The sequence below is a fragment of the Eptatretus burgeri genome, chromosome 10 (assembly GCF_056783735.1).
Source record: "Eptatretus burgeri isolate ZD-2024b chromosome 10, Ebu_testis_v1, whole genome shotgun sequence".
Classification (NCBI taxonomy): domain Eukaryota; kingdom Metazoa; phylum Chordata; class Myxini; order Myxiniformes; family Myxinidae; genus Eptatretus; species Eptatretus burgeri.
Window position 1 is genome coordinate 491,385 of NC_140970.1, and position 16,720 is coordinate 508,104.

The 16,720-nt window shown below is 44.2% G+C and overlaps 2 protein-coding genes across 13 annotated transcripts in view; one reads left to right on the top strand and one right to left on the bottom strand.

Moving 5' to 3' along the window:
- The window catches only part of LOC147017785 (nuclear factor NF-kappa-B p105 subunit-like), a 133,063-nt gene extending 126,418 nt beyond the window's left edge, over positions 1 to 6,645 (bottom strand). For 2 of the 7 annotated variants that reach the window (XM_085896755.1, XM_085896748.1), the window contains exon 1: positions 5,082 to 5,361. In XM_085896755.1, coding sequence (XP_085752881.1) covers positions 5,082 to 5,096 — 15 coding nt within the window. In that variant the 5' untranslated portion in view covers positions 5,097 to 5,361. Of the gene's footprint in view, positions 1 to 5,081; positions 5,363 to 5,774; positions 6,080 to 6,624 lie in introns of those variants that run through there. The other 5 variants (XM_085896752.1, XM_085896750.1, XM_085896751.1 and 2 more) reach the window with 5 other exon arrangements.
- The window catches only part of DNAJC9 (DnaJ heat shock protein family (Hsp40) member C9), a 25,244-nt gene continuing 14,234 nt past the window's right edge, over positions 5,711 to 16,720 (top strand). The window contains exons 1-3 of one of the 6 annotated variants that reach the window (XM_085896771.1): positions 5,711 to 5,832; positions 14,814 to 15,009; positions 16,632 to 16,720. The exon at positions 16,632 to 16,720 is cut by the window's right edge and continues 52 nt beyond it. In XM_085896771.1, coding sequence (XP_085752897.1) covers positions 14,830 to 15,009; positions 16,632 to 16,720 — 269 coding nt within the window. In that variant the 5' untranslated portion in view covers positions 5,711 to 5,832; positions 14,814 to 14,829. Of the gene's footprint in view, positions 5,833 to 6,710; positions 6,735 to 7,365; positions 7,596 to 7,731; positions 7,756 to 10,996; positions 11,020 to 14,813; positions 15,010 to 16,631 lie in introns of those variants that run through there. The other 5 variants (XM_085896768.1, XM_085896769.1, XM_085896770.1 and 2 more) reach the window with 5 other exon arrangements.

Sequence of the window (16,720 nt, forward strand, 5' to 3'; positions counted from 1 at the left end):
CAAAATCAGTTAATATGTCCTGAGGCAAAGTTGTAGAACTCATTTAGTACCATGAACCTGCAAAGTTTCATTCGTATCGATGAACTCACCTTGTTGCGAGGGGGCCTTCAATTTTCACGCATACCCTAATTGTAGAGGGCGCTGTGGGTAAAGTATTCCATATATCACAAAACCAGAATATATTTGATTGAGCATCACCTGTAGATCATTCGTGCCAAATTTCATAACCCTACGTGGGATAATGGCTTTCACAATTGATTTCGCATGAACGGTACCAATTTTGAAGGTTTTTCGGTTGTTGCGAAGGAACCAAAGCGTCCCGAGCAACCATCACAATTTCCAAAGCAAGAGGTCATAAGATGTACCTACCACCCGAGTTTGGACAAAATCCACCCACGTTTACTGCCAATTATGCTGATGACAAACGAACAAACATCCAAACAAACAGACAGAATTACTGACAACTAGTACGTGCCTGTAAAAAAAATAAAAAATAAAAAAAAAGAATAAATAAATATTCCAACCGCAAGCAAGAAACAACAACCACACAGGCCATTTCTTCGCTCTCGCGTGCCCGTACGTGCGTGGCGCAGAAGTTCGATATTATTCGCAGTTACGATGATTCGCAATTAAGTTTTAATGGCCAATTATTCAATTAGCGCCAACGTATTTTACCTTTTCGCAATGTCGTCGCAAGGAAAAACAAAAAGAGAAGAGAAGAGAGAAAAAAATTTTACTTCCTGGTTCGGAGCATACCAGCACTCTGATGTTACCGAAATTTATGCACAGTCTAATATGAAAACGATCATAACTTGGGGCATTGTGTTTATCTATAAATGCGCATAAGAAATCGAGAAATTATAAAAATGCACGGTCATCACTATCCGGAAGCCGGTAAGTTGTAACCCATAATGGGGAACGCAGCTGAGCTTCCCTTCCCCATCGGCCACGCCCACGCAACAACGTGTCGTCATTGGTTTGGTAAATAAATGGCTAACTTGGGAAGCACTTGTCCGATTAATATTGTTGCGAATTCGCGCCCGCCGGCGTGCGATCGGCCACGTAACTCGAATCGCGACACGTCGCCCACCGGACGGACAATTCAGTCGTGACCCTCCAGGAACTACCGCCCAGAGCCAGTCACGGGTGGGGGTTTAACCTCACCACGATCGTGCCAATTGCCCACCCGCGCAGGATAGGGTTGCTCGCCAAATTCGACCTACCTAAGTAACTGCGCAAGTGGTCGACCGGACGATCGTACCACACCACAGGCCGACTCCGGACATGAACCGCTTAAGCGGTTCGTTCCGTATTACAGGGATAACCGAGCAGAGTTATTGCCGGCCTCGACGGTTCCGATTAATTACTGGGCATTTTAAACCCACTATCAATCCCTTACGTGATGCAAGATGGAGATTCAATACAAGGAAAAGACGAAGCGAAACGGGAAAACAGTTCACCCAATGCACTTTATTTACACACACACGGACAAGCACGTATATACACCCATACAGTCATGCAACAAAAGCAAATGCAATAGAAAGAGTTACACTGAATAAAAGGGCCAATGTACAGACACAGACACTTAAGCAGTTCTATTTATTGGACATGGCGCCACAGCATGCATTCAACCCGAAAGAAAGAAAGCCACCCTCATAGGCAAGGAGGCAGACAGGTCCGTAGACCAAATGTACGTGGATCCTGGAGGATCGGCCAGGTCCACGAGACCGGGAAGGTCTTACCCACGTCCTCGTGACACGATGGCGGGCAAGCCGCAATGTTCGCGCAGCTGCGCCCCGACTCCGTGGCCCTGGCGTGGTCGGCGAGTCCCCTCCGGCGTGCCCCGCACGAGCGGTTTTGTTGGCACCACGTTTAGGGTGGGAGAGGAACGCCCCCCCCCCCCGCACTATCTCAGTATGGATGGGGGGGGGGATTGCTGATGCTCAGGGAGAGGGGAATAGCTGGCTGGCTTGGACCCCGCAACGAGACGAGCGACCCCCACACCGCAACCTCGTTGCCGACCGCCGTCTTCCCTTGACTTGAACTCAAACACGACCAGCTGCCTGCAACCGAACCGCGCGAAATCCAACTCCCTCCAACTTCCCTGCAACTGGACTCAACTCCGTATTCAACTCCCCTCTAACTTCTCCAACTTCTCCTCAACTCCCCTGCAACAACTCTTTACGAGTCGCCTTGCGCTCGCATCTTTATAGGCCTCGGGAGGAGCCTATATGCAAATATTCGGATCAAAACACGATTGGAGGTGGGGCCACGCCACCCTCTGTTCAGCCATTGGTTGGGCAAAAAGGGGGCGTGAAGCATTCCTGATCCTCTTTCCGAAACGAAAGGAACTCATTCACAGCCCATGGCACGATGTGTGGTAGAAAGGCGCAGGTGGTGGGAGTTTGGTTGTTGGCGGGCGTCGTTTGAGAATGGTGGTGAAGCGATGTTTACGGGATGGAGTTGTGGAGGTAAAGAGGCGAAGGTGGTGGTGTTTGAGTTGTTGGGCGATTAATGGTCGAAAACAACAATAGAGAAAGAAAAATGGCTAACTCAAAGCGTCGCAGCCCGGATGAATCACACATATTCCCTCTATACAACGGGTTTGGGCTAACAACAAATGGACTTACCGAGATATCTCACCTGAGGACTCTTTATGGTGTAATGCGAATTTCCACAGCCGTAACACTACCCCTCCCCTTTTTACAGACTCGTCCCGAGTCGTCAAATTCTCGTGTGCCATCACGTGTAGTTCTCCCCTAGTACGTTTTACCTTCGGATCCCTGAGTGCGACATTCAGTGTATTCGTGTCCCCAAAATAAATCACCCGAGGGCTGAGTAACTAACTAAACAAACCCATTCATACAGACGACTTAAATAAAATTGCCAGCGCTAGACAGACATGCCAGGGGCGCATTCATATTTACAGTACATCTTTACAACTTAACCTTACACGAAACCATGGCCCAGGATCAATGGACTCTGCAGGCAGAAAAAACAAAAGTCAACCGGTGACACTGCAGGCCCGTGTTGTTGCTGCCAACAGGACAGTCCTTGCAACTCGTGTGACGATCCCGGCGCATATCGAAATGAACAGGGAAGGGGGGGGGGCAAATCAAAACAGAACGGGGGCTGGTAAACGTGGGCAGTGGGCATGGCATGGCAAAGGCAGCTGGCAAGGCATGGCAAAACAGGGCCACCGTAGCAAACACAGCTGGCAGTGAAGTGACCGGCACAGGCCTTGAAGCAACACAGCTGCTGACGAAGTTGGCCGGCCTTTGCCTTGCAGTGCAGGTTTGTGGAGGGAGTGCGGTGGTGCTGGCCACTCGGAAGGCAGGCTCGGACCTACCAACTGTCTCCCTCCCAACCTATCGCCTTTGCCTGTCACTGTTCCTACCCACTCCCTTAATTTGTAAAAAACCAATTTAGCCCCAACTTTTTAATTTTTTTTTTTTGCTCTTCCTACCTCCCCACCATAAATCGTCCCATAACCCCCTTTATCGTCCTTGTTCGGCTAACCTATCCTGTCACCTCGCCTACTCCCAACCCCTACGTTCCCTTCCCGGAGGGGAATAAGGGAGAGCTCGCGTCCTGCGTCGAGGCCCAATGAAGCCTCAGGATGACCTCCTCAGACTTCAGCGATCTTTTACCCAAGGTGGGTCCAGCGTCCCACAACGAGAGCGAAGGGATGGATGGTGCAGAGGGGTACACGTCGCAGCCCGGATGAATCACACATATTAACCCCTATACAACGGGTTTGGGCTAACTACACATGGACTTACCGAGATATCTCACCTGAGGACTTTTTTTTTTTTGTATACCCTGTCGAAGCTCGTATGAGAGCTAACACACAACTCACAGCAAGGGGGCATGAGACAAGAGGGGTGGGAGTGGAAGGGACAGGGACAAAACAGTGGGGAACAGGCACATTAGGTGAACTGAAGAAGGGAGAGGCAAGGGGATGGGACGGGGAACATGGCGAAGAGAAGATGGACATTACAGGGACTTTCAGGAAGGAAAGCAGGGGAATTGAAGGAAGTGGGCTTGGGTGGATTATCAGGGGTAGAAAAGATCGAGTATTTGGATGGGGGAAGATAAGAGGTGGTGGTGAACAGCTGTTTTGAAAGCCTGGAGAGAAGAATGGGAAAGAATAGAGTGAGGAAGTTTATTCCAAAGGGGAGAAAAAAGAGGAATGAAAGAGTGAAGATGAGCAGTGATTCGTGATTTTGGTAGTTTTACCAGAAGGAGGTTGTTGGCGGACCTTGAGGGCCCTGTGGAAATGTGGTGGGGACAAATCGCAGAGAGAGCAGGGGGGGGCAAGGCTGGAGAGGAGTCGGTAGAAGACAGAAAGACCACCGACCAACCTGCGGTGATTGAGTGAGAGGCCCAAAGACTCAGCTTCATTGCGGGAGATGCCGATGATCTTAAATGCCCTGGTTTCGACAGCGTGAAGCCGAGAAAGGTGGGAGGCAGGAGCACCAGCCCAGAGGGGAGAGCAGTACTCCATCAGGCTACGGACAAAAGCTTTGTAAGTGGTCAGGAGCTCAAGAGGGCCGAGGAAGGACTTAGCACGACGGAGGATTCCCAGTCGGCGACTGGCTTTTGAGGCGAGGTTGGAAATGTGACTTTCTCAGGAAAGGTCATGGCAGATAGTGAGACCCAGAAGCTTGAAAGAAAAGACTTCTTCCAGAGGATTGTTGAGAAAGTGGATGGGGGGGTTTTCTAAACGGTCCTTTCGAAGAGACATAGTGAGAGTGTGAGATTTGTCTGGATTGAAAGACATGTTCCACGTGTTGGACCAGTTTGTGATTTTATCCAGATCTGCAGTGAGTGAAGAAGCTTCTGCTTGCCGGTCTGAGGGATGACAGATGGTACGGCAGAGGGTGGAGTCGTCGGCAAAGAGAAATAGAGGATTTTCCAGAGAGTCGGAGAAATCATTGATGAAAACCAGAAAAACAACAGGGCCCATAACGCTACCTTGAGGAACTCCAGCCTGCACAGGAAGAGGGGATGAAAGAACTCCATTTAGTGTAATGTGTAATGGTGTAATGCGAATTTCCACAACCGTAACAATATCAAACCTTGAAAAGGCACATCCTCAGGTCCCCAGCAATATATCTGGCAAGTTTCAATTAGATCGGACCAGTGGTTGTCGAGAAACGGCGGACACACACACACACACACACACACACACACACACACACACACACACACACACACACACACACACACACACACACACACACACACACACACACACACACACACACACACACACACACACACACACACACACACACACACACACACACACACCTGGAATTATAGATTAGGGTCACCTATTTCGGCGACCCAACAAACAGACATAACGAATATCGTGGTCACTCTGGCTGGCGCTCGTGAACCAAAAACTGTCCAACTGCACCGAGACAGATTGATTTTTACAACTGCTATTTATAGAATGACGAGACGACAGATTTAAAAAGGAGATTTTTTTTTTAAATCAACTTTTACTTTTGCTCTGACGAATGCCGGTATCGCTCAAAACGTCCGATGTACACACCTCAATCCCCACGGCAGTGAATATACCCTGAATAAACCCGCGGTCGATTTAAACGCAAATCCATTATCTTTATCCAACGAGGACCATTCCGTTGTATCTTATTAAAAACGGAACAGGAAGAAACAAATTTCAACGGGAAACAAAATTAACCGTTCCCTCCATAAATAAACATCCGCGAGCAGTTCTTGATGGGTATTTTAAAAACACGTACCGACTCACCGACGGCCACCTGACGGATATCGCGACCGGAGCACCTTGGTGTCGAGACGGTAAGAGATGACCCTCGATACGACGAAACCAGACGCGAGTACTGTACTCTGGGACGAGATTTTAGTTGAGAGAAGCAAGAGCGATCCTGAGAGATGACGGGACGTTGAACATCTTCTGGCAGAGTCAATAACTTCACGCGAACACGAACGATTTAAAAAAAAAAAAATTTTTTTCAACTGGAAATCCCCTTATGAGGTAAAGGAACGTCCCTAAAATAACTCCGCCTCCACGTTCTGTTGTTGTTGTTGTTGTTTGACGATCACAAAGGCTCATCATATCATGTTGTTGTTGTTGTTGTTGTTGTTGTTGTTTGACGATCACAAAGGTTCATCATATCATGTTGTTGTTGTTGTTGTTGTTGTTGTTTGACGATCACAAAGGTTCATCATATCATGTTGTTGTTGTTGTTGTTTGACGATCCCAAAGGTTCATTTCAAATGAGAGGACAACATGGAATGAAATTCATTCACGAGTCTCAGCAGGGGTGTGTTCCATTACCAACTGAGCGTATAACCTCCTCCACGCAATGTCTGATCCAGTGGAATATATCCCAATACATGTTTGAAATCTCGTGCGACACGTCGTTTTTGGCCGCCATCTCTCAATGGTGAAGGATCACTTCAAAAAATTAAATAACTCTCGTGTCAAGATTCGGATTCGGATCTTCACCAAAATCGAATCAATTCGTCCTTGGCACACAACGTGTCCACCAAGTTTCATCCGATTCGGTCCGTAAATTTTTCAGATATCCTACAGACAGACAGACAGACAAACAAGCGGGAAAAGATCACCTCACGCCACCTTCGGTGGTGGAGGTAACCAGAGCGCGCGTTTTTCGAGCGCGTGAGGTAATCACAGCGCGCACGCGGAGGTCCAACGGCCTCATGCTTCAAAGTTCCTTGTGAGTTTTCAGTAAATGAGTATCACAAAGACAATGTCCTGCGTCACATAAAATGTATACTTCCTGTGGGAAACCGTGGACTAGACGTGTCTGGAAAGTGCAAGGGGGGGAGTCAAATTAATCCCGTGACGCATATTTGCATATATACACTGTGGAGATACAACAGCTCGTAATAATGAAACACGCATATTCAATAAAAAGATTTTCCCAAACAAAGAATGTTGATAAATTATTTGAAAATGTTATATATTTAAGGAGCAAATTGTGAAACATCTACATTCAGGTTGCATTGCTTGAAAAAGAACTAAATTTAAAATAAAATATATATATATGAATTGAAAATATAGCGGGAAGCCAGCCTCACTTAACGAATGCGTCAATACAGCGATGGAAGTGTTCATATCTTTAGCGTTAAAGTATTCCCGAATGACAAAAGCACACAAATTGCTATATAGTACAGAAAGCGTAAAATAGGTGGAAAGAGAACAATTAAAAATTCCAATCGTGCGATTGTGTTCGCGAGCATGGAACTATCGGTGCGTTATCACAACACTTCGCACAAACTGGCGTCCAGAACCTTTTATTTATATACATTTACACATCGATACGTTTTATTTACAGCGAAAGTCACCGCGAGAGTGATGTACATCGAAAACGATTTAATAATTAATACTTTGGTTTTTTTTATACGTCAAACGGAAATATTTCTGAGGAAACGACGAGCGATATCCGGTTTTCCCATTCGGCTCTCACGTCCCGCTAAAATTGGTTCGTTGGGTGATGTTTTTTTTTTGTTGTTTTTTTTATACACACACATTTCTCCTTTAATTCCCTGGTAAAGCTCTGAGGGTGCTTGGTTTGGTGAGAGTTATTATTTTGTTTGTCGTTGTCGATATATGAAGCATGTTGGAGCTGTCGTTTGTTCGGTACATCGTCATAATGCCGTTTGATGTGTCATAATGTGAGGACAAGCTTGATGGAAGGTTGTGTGGATTACCTCCACCTCCGAAGGTGCATGCAGGTGATGTTTTCACCCCCTGTCTGTCTGTCTGTCTGTGAACAGGATATCTCAAGAAGTTGTGGACGGATTCAGACGAAACTTTGTGGACAAGTTGTTTGTATGACGAGGACGAATTGATTCGATTTTGGTGAAGATCCTGATCCGAGAATTGTTGAAGTGATTCTTCACCCATGAGCGATGGGGCCAAAAATGATATATGGAGTACATAAAAGGCCAAATTAAAATAAATTATTAATTTCTCGTCTGGGGTTAAAAAAAAAAAACGAGCTCAATTGAGCTCAGATCCTCGTCCTCTTAATGATGACGTCATACAAACGAATATGACGTCATTGTGATGTATCAGGTTTGCGATAAATTATCTGTGCTCATGCCCGGCTTGTTTCCCGCAAACAAAATTCAAACAGCTTGCCTAGTTTCGGAGATAATGGTATAGGCGATTTCCATTAGCGGCGATACTTTGACGTCAACTTTTTTTCTAGGAAGAATTTCCAAAATCAGAGATGGTTACTGCCTGCGCGTGGGCTTTCTGCATATACATGGCAAGTTTCACGAAGATCCGATGAAAACTCTGGGTTGTGAAACAAAAAATGTCAAAAAATAGGAATGACGTCATAAAAATTGATATGACGTCATAGTGATGTACCATATGTGCGGTAATTCATCTCTGCTAATGCCCTGTTCGATTCCCACAAACAGAATTCAAAAAGCTTGCCGAGTTTCAGAGATAAATTTTTTAGGCGATTTCTTTTGCGGAGATATTTTGATGTCATCATTTTTTTCTTGGATGAATTTTCAAAATCGGAGATGGTTACTGTCTGTGCAGGGTATTTCTACATATATATGCCGTTTCAGGAAGTTTCGATGAAAACTGTAGGCTGTGAAACAAACTAGTTTCGGAGATAATGGTATAGGCGATTTCCATTAGCGGCGATATTATGACGTTTACTTTTTTTCTAGGAAGAATTTCCAAAATCGGAGATGGTTACTGCCTGCGCGTGGGCTTTCTGCATATACATGACAAGTTTCACGAAGATCCGATGAAAACTCTGGGATGTGAAACAAAAAATGTCAAAAAATAGGAATGACGTCATAAAAATTGATATGACGTCATATTGATGTATCATATGTGCGGTAATTCATCTCTGCTAATACCCTGTTCGATTCCCGCAAACAATTCAAAAAGCTTACCTAGTTTCGGAGATAATTTTTTTGGCGATTTCCTTTAGCAGAGATGTTTTGACGTCATCACTTTTTTTCTTGGAGGAATTTTCAAAATCGGAGATGGTTACTGTCTGCGCAGGGTATTTTTACATATACATGCCAAGTTTCAGGATGTTTCGATGAAAACTGTAGGCTGTGAAACAAAAAGGTCCACTAGAAGAAGATTAAGAACAACAACGTGAGTAAGACTTAGAGATCCTCCACGAGGATCTAAAAAACAAGCCACCAACGTAGGGCTTCCAAAAAGGAAATGCATGTGGATGAATGAATCATACTTCCCTCAGCTTTCAGCCAGACAAGACTCTTCCCCTCCCCTCAGGCTCAGACCTTGAAAACATCACAAACTGGTCAAACACTTGGAACATGTCTTTCAATCCTAACAAATCGCACTCTCTCGCTCTCTCTCTCTCTCCAAAAGCACCGTCTGGCAAACCCTTCCATCTACTTTCTCAACAACCCTCTCGGCTCTCAAAGAGGTTCAGTCACTCATACTATGGGGTCTCTCTCAGCCATGATCTCTCTTGGGCAAGCCACATTTCAAAATTGGCCTTCAAAGCCAAATGCCGACTTTGTCGTACAAAGTCCTTCTTTGGCCCAGCAAAGCCCCTGTCCACCTACAAGGCTTTCATCCGCAGCTTGGTGGAGTATTGCTCTCTCACTCTGGGCTGGCTCCCTTTCCTCATACTTTGCTTACCTTAACCCCGTAGAAACAAAGGCTGGAAAACCTCTTCCGAGTGCCGTTGTAGTTTTCCAATGAAACGGTGAATAATTGCAGTTTTTGACTAATCAGGTGGTTACATTTCCTCAAAGTCATCGCAGACATGCAGCACAGTTCAGTGATCACACTCTCGCACAAATCACTAACCAACTGATCAAGAAATACTCCTAACAGTGATTAACTCCTGCATTTACCTCTCTCAGCCAACATGGACCAACTTTTAACCACTTCATCATATGTGGTGAGTTCAACTGTTGTTATATACATACATATATATCTCTCTCTCTCTCTCTCTCTCTCTCTCTCTCTCTCTCTCTCTCTCTCTCTCTCTCTCTCTCTCTCTCTCTCTCTCTCTCTCTCTCTCTCTCTCTCTCTGTCTGTCTGTCTGTCTGTCTGTCTGTCTGTCTGTCTGTCTGTATCTGTCTCTCTCTCTCTGTCTCTCTTTCTCGCTCTCTCTTTCTCTCTCTCTCTCTCTCTCTCTCTCTCTCTCTCTCTCTCTCTCTCTCTCTCTCTCTCTCTCTCTCTCTCTCTCTCTCTCTCTCTCTCTCTCTCTCTCTCTCTCTCTCTCTCTCTCTGTGTGTGTGTGTGTGTGTGTGTGTGTGTGTGTGTGTGTGTGTGTGTGTCTGTCTCTCTCTCTCTCTGTGTGTCTCTCTCTCTCTGTGTGTCTGTCTCTCTCTCTCTCTCTCTCTCTCTCTCTCTCTCTCTGTGTGTCTCTCTCTCTCTCTCTCTCTCTCTCTCTCTCTCTCTCTGTGTGTCTGTCTCTCTCTCTCTGTGTCTGTGTCTTTCTCGCTCTCTTTCTCTCTCTCTCTCTCTCTCTCTCTCTCTCTCTCTCTCTCTCTCTCTCTCTCTCTCTCTCTCTCTCTCTCTCTCTCTCTCTCTCTCTCTCTCTCTCTCTCTCTCTCTCTCTCTCTCTCTCTCTCTCTCTCTCTCTCTCTCTCTCTCTCTCTCTCTCTCTCTCTCCACTGCAGCAAAGGAGTTATGTGATTGACTCCTTGGGCCTTACTCAATCTGTGAACTTTCCAACCCAGATTTCTCCCAATGGCAAATCCTCCCTTGTGAACTTTGTGATGACAAACTTCCCTGCTAATCCATCCTGTTCTTCCTTTGCTCCAATTGGTTCATCTGATCATGTGCTTGTGAGAGTCAACATTTCTGGTTGTTCTCAGAGAACTGCCTTGTGACTAGTGAGTCTGGCAGTTCACTCATGCAGATTGGCAGGGACTGCAAGCAGCCTTCTCACTTCAGGACTGTTCCCCTGCTCTCTCTTATGCACAGATCCGTCCCATCTCGTCTTCAGTTATCTTATCCTATTCTTCTCACCCATGGTACGTGACATCCTGTGGTGTGGCAAGTACGGTTGAACGGCAGACTTGTCTTCTGATTTATGTTCCGATTCATGTTCAAACTATAACATTCATTTTAAATTAGTTGTTCCTCGATTATAACCTGATGATCAAATGGACAGACATGAACCTATTGCTTAACCCCGCCTTTTGCTTTGCGTATGTGGGGTAGAACTGTTTCTACTCCTAATATCCTGTTTTAATGGTCAAATATTGCGATATCACCATTTATAACAGCACAGAATGTACATATCACCCTGTAATATTCAAATTAATACCACCATTAATAAGAAACACATTTTCTTCCACATATTCATAACATAACTATACCATAATATATGTTTACCCCCACTTTTCATTGTCACAAATAGCAATATCGATAACTTTGTCATTTATAATGATTGTATATTCAGGCCCACATGGTCAGGTAACATGACATTTCGATTGTGAATTGTCATAGTGTGTGTATTACCATATTTTACGTCTGTCCTGTCACAGATGCAAGTGCATGAGAGAATTCCGGCGGTTGGCTTTGAACTCGCGGTAATCTCAGATGTCAAGATGGCAAGCAAGATACAGCTTAAAAATCTGCAGGTTGAAACTGGTCAATCAAAACAATTACAGCCTACAGACTGGATAAAGTGTATTCTTTGTCAGTTAAAAGCATCTGAATGCCTACATTGTCTGATGAAAAGTACTTGCACTGACAAAGGTGTTGGATACCACACCCTGTCTGAAAATTTGCTGAGGTTCCATGATCTGAAGGTACTTACCTGTGCCAACAGACATCCGCTGGCTTGACAACGAACATGGTATTTCAAACACTCTCGAGCAGAACCAAGCAAAGTGGCACAACTCCTGTCACACAACCAAACTGAAAAGGGTCGAGAAGAGAAAATTATGAACAACCTTCAACATCAAAAAAGTACATAAAAAAAAAAGGATGTCTTTTTTTTCTGTGAGAAAACTTAATCAGATTCTGACTCACTGCATTATGCCTGTACTTTTCGTCTTGATATTCGTGTTAGACAGTGTGCTTTAGACTTGCAAGATGAACGACTCCTTGTAAAACTGAGTGCAGGTGATATGGTTTCTTTAGAAGCAAAATATCATGCACGATGCTTGGCCGCATACTATAGCAAAGCTGCTGAACTGCACGTCAAAGATGTTCGGGACAACAGTGGGAAAGTTTATCATGGTATTGCCTTTGTAGAACTTGTGTCGTACATTGATGAAGTCCATGCAGATGAAGACCTTGTACCAGTCTTGAAGTTCGCAGAATTAAGCAGGTGTACTCCTCTCATCTTGAGCAACTGGGGGTTGAGCAAACTTCTTGAGTCTCCAGTACAAAACTGAAGAATTGTATCCCAAGTCATTTTCCTGATGTAAGTGAACAGAGAGGGTTGAGATGTATTGCTTGCATTCAACAAAGACATAGGTCTTGCGCAAAAGAAGGCATTTGAGAACGACTACGACGAGCAAGCCATTTGGCTGGCCAAAGCAGCCAAAATTGTCCGGAGGGCCATGCTTCAACAAAAGGCAAAATTAAGATGTTCATTTGAACCAGACTGTGAGATGAGTTCTATTGAACAGTCACTGTTGTCACTGATTGGCATGATCCTTGATAGCCTGAATATACAGTCCCAATCCTCTGGTGCATCTCAAGCAGTGCTCAGCACAGCCCAGCTGCTGCAGTATAACAGCCACGATCGACAACATGTCGGTTTCAAGAGTCTGTATTGCATCAAGGATGAGGAAACTTTCCTGCAAATATTTATATGACTCTCAATTCATGCAGACATGCACACGTGACCTTGTGGCCACACTCTTTCAGTTGGACTGTCTATATCATCACACTAATGGACAACCAGGCATGTGAGCAGTATCATCGGATCATGCGGTGTGTCCAGTAAATCTTCAGTGTAGTTTGTTGACAACAGCAGCAGTCAATAATATTGACCATTATCCCAGCTGCAGCACTGCTTCTAGTTCATTCCGTGGGACAGGTATCTCGCTATTCCAGCATCCGGACAGCCGAAGCAACAGGAGTGATCGCAGAGAATTCTGTGCTGTGACCTTGAACCATTACCCCCTCCAAGAACAGTGACTGAGCTCCCAGAATCCCAGAATCAGAATATGCTCAGCCCATCAAACAAAGACAGATGTCGTCATTATCAAAGTTGCTGGACCAGTCAAAGGAGATGGTTTTGCTGTGTCATTGAGGCACTGAAAGCAGAAACCAGATTCGTTTGAAGCATATATGTTAAATCTACACACCTCATCTATTAAGATTGTAATAGAAATGAAACATGAACTACTTCAATGAGCATACAAGTTTAAACTAATATAGGGTGATCTTACGGAGAATAACCTGACTCGTGAAAATTGCATATCCATTATCACAATTCGCAAAAACTTATTTTCCAATTTCAACAAAAAAGCAAAAAAAATTCAAATTCTCTGACACATTTGTAAACATAATTATTAATTTGTGACTTGAAAACCTGCAACTCTCGTGATATGAATTGTGCTTATGCAGTCTGTCGTCCCCCTCTCTTCCCCCCCACCCCCATCCCTACCCCCCACTCCACCCCCAAAAAATCTATGGTGTCATAGTAATCTCTGACCCTGAAAATATGGTGGCAGTATCCTGTTTAATTGTGGAGATATTAAAGAAAATATAATTTTTGCTCATGACGGCACTAAAATGGCCACCACAGTCGACATAGGGCATTTTCATGACGATTCCATTCTTCAGAAGTACATAGTCGAGTATTGTGTCAAGTTTCATGCTTCTATGAAAAAGAATAAACACTTCCTCATGATTTTTCACAAATCGACTGGACGACAAACGAGTTGAGATGGTGAACAAAACTTACGTTTTGATGCTCGGCTTTCTGCTGTCACGTCCACAAGCATCTCTGAGAAGGAGAAAGGTCTTGATTATTGGGAACATAGAGAGAGTAGTCCACCAGCATCTGGGTTTCCATAAATTGGATGCACGTTGGATTTGATAAGAATTGAGAGTGTTTGAAAGGTACTACTCATTCCACCAACTCGGCGGAGGTCTTGCAAACGGGCATTATGGGAATCGTGTATAAAGGGATTGGTTACATGCAATATTAATTTTGTGGGCAATAATGGGAGAAATTAGTGTTTTGCGTAGACAGAGTATTCCATGTATTGATGATACTTGAAAGTGTGATTTAACAGCACACACATGTGTCATTGGTTATGAAAGTATGTGCTTGGTTTGTGTGATGTTGGCTGACTTCCAAGTGGATGCAAGATGGCCAAGGACAAGTGCCAATTTGAATTCTACTTTGTGATTATTTTTAAGTGTTGCAAAGAGCCTCAATATTTGGTATGTCCTTCCTTCCATCCATCCGTAAAAAATGAAGATGAAGAACCTTCCAGCCCGTGTTTCGTTTTTTGTGCGGTTGTTGCTTACATCACGACAGTAAGGTCACCCCGCCTGTTGGGGAGGTCACGATCAGTCCACCACAGGGCTACTTTTTAAGCGGTGCAGACGTTTCATTGCAACGCTTCCTTCTGACACTGGTGTGATTATTTATTTATTTATGTAAAGAAAAAGTATTGGTCATTGCATACATTCAGCTTGTGCACAATATGTTTAATTAAAGCGTCTTCTGTATTTTTATTTCAGCAATGTAGTTGTATCAAGTGGTACTGAGTGCTGTTGGTGGCCTCGGGAGTGCGAGCTATAAGCACCAATTCTGTGCTGAGTGCTGGTTTGTGTGCTTGTGAATGTGCAGATATAAAACTTCTGCCATGCCTCTGCTGGACAGCTGTGAGCGGTACTTTGGTACTCGCGACCTGTACACCGTGTTGTCCGTTGGGAGGGACGCGAGCGATGCAGATCTCCGGCGGGCCTACCGCCAACAAGCTTTACTAGTGCACCCGGACAGGGTGGATGCTGCCCAGAGACCGACAGCTACAGCCAGCTTCCAGGTGAGACATCTTGGCAGGTGTCTTATTGTTAGTTTGATTAAAGATGAGCAACAATCGGTGAAATGAGGGAAACTAAAATGGTCGGGTCCTCAACATATGGTAGAGGTAACAAAAGTCCTTGTAAATTAATCATTCTGACATATAGAAAGGCAAAAACGATATATATAGCATGGTATTTCAAAATGTATTGGGCCTGATACGTTCTCATGGGCAGGCATTGCATGGCGGAGGTATGCGCTCTACCGAATGTCCTAGTTTTTATCTGTAATTATTTTGGCACCAACTAAGTAGTCTTTGAGAGCATAGTTTGGAAGGTGTGCTATTTTTCAAAGCATTATTGTTTCGTTCCACTCGCCGAAGGATTCGGAGAGGGTATTGCATTTGGGTCTGTTTGTTTGTGTTTGTTTGTTTGTCTGCACAGAACTTTCGTGTTTTTCTCCACAACCACTTGGCGGATTGAGACGAAATTTTCACCATTGGTGCAACTACGTATGTGGAATGTTTTAGTGACAATAATGACGTCAAGGTCACGTGGTGTGGCAGCCGTATTGGAAAAAACGGAAAAACTTTGGACCTCTGTATCTCTGAAACCGCGCCAAGGAAAAAATTGAAACCTGGCACATAGCAAGTACTCATGGGGAATGGGTGTGATTATTTTTTTGTATCACGTCATAGGTGCCCTTATTATGACATCATCATTGCATATGTAGAACGCCACAACTGATCAGTATGAAAATTTTTGAGGGTCATCTAGGGATAAAATGGTCCACAAAATTTATTTTGATGATGTCGTCGGTCGCATGATTCGGCAGCCATATTGTTTTTTTGTTTTTTTTTAACCTTCAAAAAGCTTCTTTTCTGAAATGGCTGAAAGGATCAAGGGGAAACTTTACACATATGACCACCTATCCATGAGGAACAAAAGGATCACACATATGATGTCATAGGTCACATGGTTTGGCAGCCATATTGGATTTACCCTAAAACGTATAAAAATGCACCACTCAAAAGAAGTCCTGGCGAGTGTTTGCAATCTCTGATTGCTCTTTTTCTTGTTCATGATGTAACGTTTTTGATTCTCATGTTTATGAGCGTCTTTTCGCTCCTCAGTCCTTGTTTATTTTTTTTTCACATGTTGATCCCGTGTGATGGCTTTCTTTTATCATGTACTAGTATGAGTACCCAGTGTTGCCCGGTCTTTTTGTTTTTATGTAGGGGGCCTAAAACGCCTCCCTCCATCCACTAAGGAATGGAGTCTGAGATCATTTAATATTACCTTTCACATGATTACAAAGGCTGAGACACCATAGAGCCTTTTTTTTATCCCCCAAAAACGTTTAAAAGAAAATACATTTTTGCCCAAAACAATCCTGAAACAAGCACTCAATGATGAACCTCTGAAAGTTTGACGAAGATCCGTTTGACCATTTTTGAGAAAAATGGAAACGCATACAGAAAGACAAACGACTCTCATGTAGTATGGTTTATGAGGTTTCTTTTGTTCATTTTCGTTGTGTCTTTGTAATAGATAAAATATTTTTCAGCTAATATTGCTGCTTTCATGGCTGGTCTATTGTGGCTTCATATTGAGAAATGCAGAATGTGCGTGTGCATGCCAACAGGTGCTCAGTAAGGTGCATTCTGTGCTGACTGACAAGGAGCACAGAGCACTTTACGATGAGCAGGGCATTGTCGATGAGGAGAATGACAC